Source organism: Triticum dicoccoides, chromosome 3A (genome assembly GCF_002162155.2).
Source record: "Triticum dicoccoides isolate Atlit2015 ecotype Zavitan chromosome 3A, WEW_v2.0, whole genome shotgun sequence".
Classification (NCBI taxonomy): Eukaryota; Viridiplantae; Streptophyta; class Magnoliopsida; order Poales; family Poaceae; genus Triticum; species Triticum dicoccoides.
In genome coordinates this window covers 467,916,893-467,924,634 of record NC_041384.1, presented here as the reverse complement: position 1 = coordinate 467,924,634, position 7,742 = coordinate 467,916,893, and the positions used below count along the sequence as shown (strand labels likewise).

The 7,742-nt window shown below is 43.3% G+C and overlaps 1 protein-coding gene across 2 annotated transcripts; it reads right to left on the bottom strand.

Moving 5' to 3' along the window:
- Window positions 1-824: 824 nt before the first annotated feature.
- LOC119268605 (type IV inositol polyphosphate 5-phosphatase 3-like) lies at window positions 825-7,513 on the bottom strand. 2 transcript variants are annotated; one of them, XM_037550270.1, is made up of 11 exons: window positions 7,207-7,513; window positions 6,959-7,073; window positions 5,922-5,993; window positions 5,348-5,438; window positions 4,959-5,063; window positions 3,934-4,753; window positions 3,379-3,557; window positions 2,112-2,220; window positions 1,896-2,038; window positions 1,461-1,688; window positions 825-1,122 (listed from the first exon to the last, which is right to left on the bottom strand). In XM_037550270.1, the coding sequence occupies exons 1-11, from the start codon at window positions 7,357-7,359 to the stop codon at window positions 840-842; spliced, it is 2,298 nt and encodes a 765-aa protein (XP_037406167.1). In that variant the 5' UTR covers window positions 7,360-7,513; the 3' UTR covers window positions 825-839. The 2 variants fall into 2 exon arrangements, with proteins under 2 accessions (XP_037406167.1, XP_037406166.1); XM_037550269.1 differs by having other exon boundaries at window positions 1,106-1,688; window positions 7,207-7,507.
- Between the last annotated feature and the right edge of the window lie 229 nt (window positions 7,514-7,742).

The following is a 7,742-nucleotide window of genomic DNA, read 5'->3' as shown; positions in this document are numbered from 1 at the left end:
GAACACAGATTTGAAAAAAATGTGGACTTTGAAAAGCATGTGGATTTGAAATAAGTATGTGAATTTCAAAAACAGTTCATGGCTTTGAAAAATACTTGGATTTGATAAAATTACACAAACTTGGGAAAAATACGGGGATTTGGAAAAAGTACGTAAATGTTAAAATATCACGGATTTGAAAAAAGTACGGGAATTTCATAATAGTTCGCCAATTTGAAAAAAAAATATGTTTATTTTTTTTAAATAAGCGACCTTGAAAAAATTACGTGGAGTTGAAAAGTGTATGTGAATTTTAAAAAGTTCACCGATACAAAAAATACAGGAATATGAGTGAGCACCGATCAAAACCGGGGTGAGTCAACACCAAAAACCGGTCAAAACCGAGTCTAGGGACGAACCTTGTCCGGTTTCAGTAGTTGGGGGTGCAAGTTGTCCGGTTTTGAAGTTGAGGGACTAAATCTAGACTTCACCAAGAGTTGCGGGATGAAAAGTATACTTTTCTCAATAAGGAATTATCTCTCCAAAATAACTGTCGCAGCTTTGGACTAAGATTAAGCTGTGTCCTTTAATTTGGATCGGAGAGAGTAGTATTTTGCAGGAGTAATATAGGAGTACTCTGTCGGCTACGTGTGATCCTAAATTCCACCGTCATTCTACCGGAGACTGTAGACACACTTTTTTTCCGACAAAACCGATTGGCGATCATATGGACCTTCCGCCTACAGTGTGACCTTCCTTTTTCAAGAGAACAAACCCACCATCCGGCGGCAGACGGCACCTACAAACTTCCGTGCAACGGTGCAAGTGCGATCGGGCAAGTGCGTTGTGCGCTGAAACCCTCACTGACCTCCACCTTGGCCCGCCGTGCGAGTGCGATCGGCCGTCGGCCTGCGATCTCGCCTTTGGCGTGGGAGTCTTGCCTCTTTTCCTGGAGTCGATAGCCTAAGTGCCATTGGGGTTCCTTCCACCCGGGCTCGCTCGCTCGTATTAGACCAGCCACTCCCGGATTCAGACGGTCTATCTTGAACGCCACTTGCCTTTGCCTGGTCTATACGCTTCCTGGAACTGAAATACAATCTCTGGTCGAGATAAAAATCGCGCATAGGAGAACTTGGACTTGAACTGCACAACCGGCCTGCCTCAAAATTTACAGTGTTCAACTCTTAATAATTACAACTGGAGTAGATCAGATCATTACAGATGGCATTATCATTTCAGGAAGCTGCACAGAGCAAGCAAACGGCGGGAAACAAACAACGAGATGCATACATAGCATGCCCTGGTTTTAAAATATGGTCAGAGCATGGAAGCAACGTACTGTACTGCGTGACCAAGCTGATCTACTGCTGGTCTCAGCAGACAGCCAAGATGCCATGGCTGGACAGGGTTAAGCGGCACTGTCGGTGTGACTTGGCTCAACCTCACCACAGAAATGGCCCAAATATTAACCTTGGACTTACGACAGCCCAAGGCTGTAGATTCCAGCGATGCGCTCGTCCTCAGAGGACAGCCGGTCCTCGACCTCCGCGTCGGTGAAGGTGAGAGCTCTCTGCAACTTTTTGGGGCTGAAAACCTCTGTATCAACCGTGTACACGGCTTTAACGGGGCGGTGATCGGATAGCCTCATGTCAACCGTCTCATAGGACAATAACCTCATTCCCTTGCCGTACGAAAGAATTCGGTCGCACCTACAGAGGTAGTGGAGAAAAATTTCTGTTAGCACACACCACAACAACTTTGAGGTTTCTTTGAGGTTTATTATCTCCGACATCTTCATGGAGAGTGTAGTGAATCATGTAAAAGAAACAAGAAGTGTTCTTTCACAACCAACTTATGCGGGCCAAGTTAATATGTTCTAGTGGCAGTAGTTCATGTGTGGTGATCAGATTGCATACCATGAAGGTGTCCTTCTCCCAGATTTTGGCTCATCACTTGTGTACTTCTTCGAGTTAAACCGGTACTTGTATGTTGGAGAAAAGCTGATAACTCCTTCAGTCCACCCATCAAATAAACGTCCTTTCCTCAGTTCTCTTCTTAGCTATCATACAGGGGGAAAAAAGGTGAGCTGGAATATATGGAGAGGTATTTCACTATATGCTACCAAAGTTTACCTGGTCTTTCTCAAACAATCCATTCCAGTCGTGGTTGGAGATAAACTCATGTGTTTTTTCGTATGATAAGTTGATCCTATAATTCAGATCCCCTAGCCAGAATATCCTTCTGAAACAATACTAAATATTAGATGTCTATAAAGTTTTATGTCGCAAGGCAAACTCATGCGGTGCTTAACAACAATAAACTAGAATTTCCTACAGGTAAAGGTAAAATTTTCAGCGTGTATGAAGTGCAAACATATGATTTTCTGTGACAGTGATATGACTTCATGATTTGCTCCTTTCGCCTCCAAATATTTAAGTCTATACCAATACAAAAAGCACTAGTTTGCTGGAACCAAACGTCCTCAATCATCCATCTACTTTCAATCTACTGACTCATGTTTTTCATTGGACCCTAGAAATTCGGCCTCAAATGCACACTAACTCTCATAATATATCTTCTTAAATTTGCAACACTAATTGCGGAATAACTAATCAACTTGGCAGTATCAGCGTTTTACTAGATTGCTCCATGGTAAACACCAAGGATATAAGGACTTCGATGGTTTTCTTGAATTACTTCCGACTATGTATTATGTGTTCTGCGAATTTTATGATTATAATTAATTTATTTGACTGTCATAGTCAAGGTTTTCAGATTCACCATTCTATCAAGCGATTCTATGACTTTACTATCCATATTGATTGGACCGATTCTACGATCCTGGTTAGCAGAATCTATGATTTTAAGATTCTATTGGTTATTTTCCTATGATTTGCCATCATACCATAGGGGTTTCGGCCCGATTTAAAATAGTGATTCTGACAACCTCCGTTATACTAGTGTTTAACGCCGCATGATCCAGGTAAGAGGCCATGAAAGCTTGGCACGCCCAAATTTTATTTGAAGGAAAACTGTAAGGGAGACCCCTACAGCATAAATAGGAATCCAAATTCGCGTTTGTGAGGACTTGAACCAATGTGGTGGGAATGTACATTCACTCGACCAACCAACTAATTTGGTGCATCCAAATTAAGTGTGTGCATGCTTCAGCAATCAAATTACCAATCCCTTGTCTACACCGGAGTCTATATTTAGTTTTTTAGCCAAACCATCCACATGGTGTACATCTAGTATATCTAAAAGAACATCTTGATCTGAATGTAATAAATTATCCAAGAGCTCACCATGATGACAACCAGTTTAGGTCACATGGGAACTTCAGGAAGTTGGAGGGTAGCATATAATTCTTGAAAGAAAAAAAAAATATTTTTTACTTACTCGTGGTCATATATTGTCTTAGGCGTGCTCACTCTGGAATTAAATACTGTCCTTCGATGGATCTCTTGCACATCCGCATTCCTTTTTTGTTCATCTCCTTCCTTTTCTCCAGAGGTCAGGTGACAACAAAGAAAGCAGAAGTGTGTCTGATATATCGACATACTTACTGCTATTGATCCCTGGAGCATGTTGAAGTAAGAAAAATTAGGACAGCAGTTCATAATCCTTTTTTTTACAGGGAACACTTCATAATCAATACTAAAACATACTTTTTTTTAGAAAAGGAGGATCTCCCCCGGCCTTTACCAAGACATACTGATGTAAGGTAAATACAAATGATATGATACTGGTCAAGATAAAATGCATTCGGTGTAAACAAGAATGCACTCCTTTCCTTGCAGTATTTGGGTAGGTGGTAAAAACATATGAATCAGTGAAGGAATAAAATTGTCCTAATGTCTAATAAATTCAAAATGCATGCCATAAGTACATGCATTTTGGAACTCAGTTTATGCAACAATGTAAGTGAGAGTGATGTCATCCATAGAAACTTACCTTGTTACCAATGTACCCCATAGCACCTACACCTACAGTTGATACTTTCACATTCTGAATGCGCTTTCGCAGGCTCCTTCGTACCCATATTGTGAGAAATACTCCGACCATCTGCTTGCTTATTATCCTAACAAAGTATGGTCTTTTTCCTTTAGCTACCACACTTTCAATGTTTAAACCATGAAGTGCACTATCCTCGGGAAAAGCACAGGAATCTTCATTAACTGATTTGAAAGACAAATATGTTTTTAGTGCCTTCCCGGAAGCAAACGGTTGTGTGCTGTCTGGAAGACATTGAGCCAACATATCCAATGGTTGTTCTGGCCAAATCATTCCAAGCCTCTCCGAGTGACTGAGTGTCTTGGTTAACATCTTTTGGTTGATCGGCTCTTCCAAAAGAGAGGTGTAATCTTTAAAACTTACTATGTTATGGGATCTATTGAAAGTCTTCATTGAAGGCAACTTGCTGAAGTTATCAGCCTGTAGAATAGATTCGTCAGGAGCAGAAGTGGAGTGTTCAAGTCTGTTGCTATGACTATCATCATCATCAACAACAACTAAATCTTGTTCGTTCCATGGGTGCACTTCCCCACCACTTTCGCTGTCAGACTCGCTATTAAGTTCATCTTCCATTGCAAGAGCGTCATCAGATGGCTTGAACCTTGATGGAGATGGAGGATCACTGTGACTTTTATATTTTGGTTTATCTGGACTAATCTTATTCAGTGTTTCACGAATGATATGCTCCCACATGGAAGCAGGACGGTTGTCTTCCGCACCAAATATATTCCCAGCATTTAATGGAACAACTTCTTGAAATCTGAAATGTAAAAAGAATCTCATAATATGAAACAAGGTAGTGCTAATCTTAGTACATTCAAAATAAAATTAAGACCAGGTGATCAAACTCATAGGAGCACATATCATTTGGAGTTAAAGTGATAGCTCATGGCTTGATATTCTTTGTATTCAGTAACATGGGAGGTTCAGTTCTCAGAAATATAACGGGAGGTTCAACAAGTTACCCAAGAACATATATGTCAGCCGGCTCCTTCATATCCAACCATTCTTGAATATCCAAATCTTGAGGTGGAAGTTTGCCTGCAACATTCCAAGTTCCTATGCAGACCCTGAATATTAAACCCAACAGACTATAAGAAAAGACAGTAACAGAAAAAACATAGTACTCTCTCCGATCCAAAAAAAGTGTCGTGGCTGAAGTAAAGCCATGACACTTTATTTGGATCGGAGGGAGTAGATGGTACTGCTTTGAAGTCCTGCTACAAGGCAAGACAGATATCTGAACGAAAAGTGAGCAGTTATTTAACTTAACTTATACTATAACATAAGAAAAACAAACAGTTAAAAATTTGAGGTCTAGAAAATGCGAAATTTAAGGAGCATAGATCCATACCTCAGTTCCTTGACATCGATATACTGAGCACGAAGAGTCTCTGACTTGCGCCTTCTATTAAGACCGTATGGAACACCCTCCATTTGGCTATCTGCAGTATTGATAAGTTGTGTCACCACATAAGAAAAGCTATGTGCGCCTTTTCGAGAACAAGACTCTGCGTTGTGCCAACGGAGGTCCAGAGATAGGTCTTGTAAAAAATTGGTGAAAGGGTGTACAAGTATATATTTGCAGTGTTGTTTGCCAGCAGTAGTACTTTAATTCACACCGAGTCCATAATAACAAAGCAAATATTCACAGGCAGATTCAAAATGTACACTATGGAAATACTAAGGCGATGATTCAAGGGGAAAACAGTCACAAGTGGAAGAAGATTCAACATCAATTAAGTTTGCATGCAGCTATTAGTCACTAAGGTGGCCTATTTAATTCCAAGCCTAATTTTCATGTGCATATTTCTTTGGTACAACCAACAGTGCAACAATCATCTTCTGTAGTTCAAATAGTTCATTTGAAAACTAAGACATATGCTAGCAGACAACATGATAATAATTTACAAAAAGCATTGGATTACCAGTAGTCTGGGCACCCAATCCACGCATTCTCCGGTCCTGATCATATCGCTGGCGTTCCCATCCGCACATCTCTGCGCCAATATAATTATATATAAAAAAAATATTAGACTTTGGTTGAAGCTAGCTATGGACAGGGGTGCGTGAAAGCTTGCTATCCATGTGCCAGAGCCATGAGTTGGTTGCGAGATCTTATGGGTTTCACCTCTAGCCTACCCCAACTTGTTTGGGACTAAAGGCTTTGTTGTTGTTGTTGTTGTAGACTTTGGTTGACCATATCAACATGCAAACCTGAAGTCGAGAAAAGAAAGCGACCAAAGAGGCATGGACAACAGAATTTGCATGCATCCTCTTTTAAAAGTAGTATTTTGCTTTCTGCAACCTGCCTCACGTTGCAACTATGTTCTTGCAATACAATTAGAGCTTGATTTCCTTACTTGTTCCTTTTTTTTTTTGTCATTCGAACTTGACTAGGAAAACTATTGAATCTGCTCAAACTTCATTTTTAGAGTAGCTTTTTACTCTTAGATAACGGAGGGTCCGTTTATTTTAGTGTATTCCAAGAAAGCGAAGGAATATACCGAGAACGGGAATTGGCTTAGGAGTTACGAAGCCAACACCAGAATGGACAAAACAGAAGGAAGGGACATTTGGAAATTCCTCGAAATCCACCGCCCTCCCACTAGTATTTGTTTTCTGGCCTGGAAGACAAGGGACGTACCGCCGAACTAAATGGATCAGGTGGTGGTTGAAAAGAATGAACCCGCCCCCACAGCCACAAACAGCTCCTTTCTGGCAGAAAGAAATGGGCCGGGGAGGAAAATTAACGATGAAGAGCAGAAGCAGCGACGAACAGTGTGGAGTCTGGACTGGGATGAATCCGACCCGGATGCATTGGCCCATTCACTGAATTTGACGTCGAATTTGGATTTGTTAATTTGGGGATGGGGCCAAGCCAAATGAATGATAGCTTGATGGCGGGGGGCAGGTAGGCAGTTCATGGCGGAGGGGGCGGAAGGGAGCGGAGGGGATCGTGCACCTTCGTACTCGGAGTCGCTGTCGGCCTCGTCGGCGGTGTCGCCCTCGTCGGCGCTGAAGTCGGAGTCCGGCGACCGGATGTTGAGCCACTTGCGCAGCACCGTCTTGGGCCACAGCTGCGGAATCCAAGCCGAAGCGGATCAAATAGTACGTTACAGTCAGTCAGAGAAAACCAATTGAATAATAGCCTCAAACCGCCCGACCGATGATCCACAGTCCAACAAATATAAGGAACGAACGAGGGAGCACCTGGTTCTGCTTCTTGGCCTTGCGGCGCGCCTCCGGGTCGGCGCCGGGGTGGGCCGCCGCCGTCTCCGACTCCCCGAGGCGGGACAATGGCGGCCGAGGCGCCGGCGCGCTCCGCGTGGCCCGCGTGGGCGGGTACGAGTGCCTGGCCGCCATCCGCGCGCTCGCGCCCCGGCGGTCCCTTGCTTGGCCTTGGCTTAAGAAGGCGACGCCACGCAACAGCTAGTTAGAACCGCGGCCGTACTAGTCAGTGGAAACCTCTTGTGCTGCGCTGCGCGTTCCCTCTCCTTTCCTCTTGAGTAACAGGGGACAGACATGCTAGCGAGCGAATGGCGGGTCGGATTTATGCGCCTGGCTTCGGCTTTGGCTTTGGCTTGGCTCGAGCTGGCTGGCGGTGGACCGGACCGGAACCGAACCACTTCGTCAGTTATTAGTCTGTCAGTCTCTCTAGTAGGAGTGGTAGAGTAGATCTAGCCAGCCAGCCCGGTGGGTCGGGGTTGGACTCGCACTCGCACTCGCCCTAGGTCAGAGTCAGAGAG

Excerpts from the sequence above, each read along its gene's own strand:
- LOC119268605 (XM_037550270.1), bottom strand. The coding sequence starts at position 7,359 with ATGGCGGCCAGGCACTCGTACCCGCCCACGCGGGCCACGCGGAGCGCG. Across the intron at positions 5,994-6,958 it reads CAGCGACTCCGAGTACGAAG|AGATGTGCGGATGGGAACGC; the intron begins GTGCACGATCCC and ends ATATTGGCGCAG. Across the intron at positions 5,439-5,921 it reads ATTGGGTGCCCAGACTACTG|ATAGCCAAATGGAGGGTGTT; the intron begins GTAATCCAATGC and ends TCAATACTGCAG.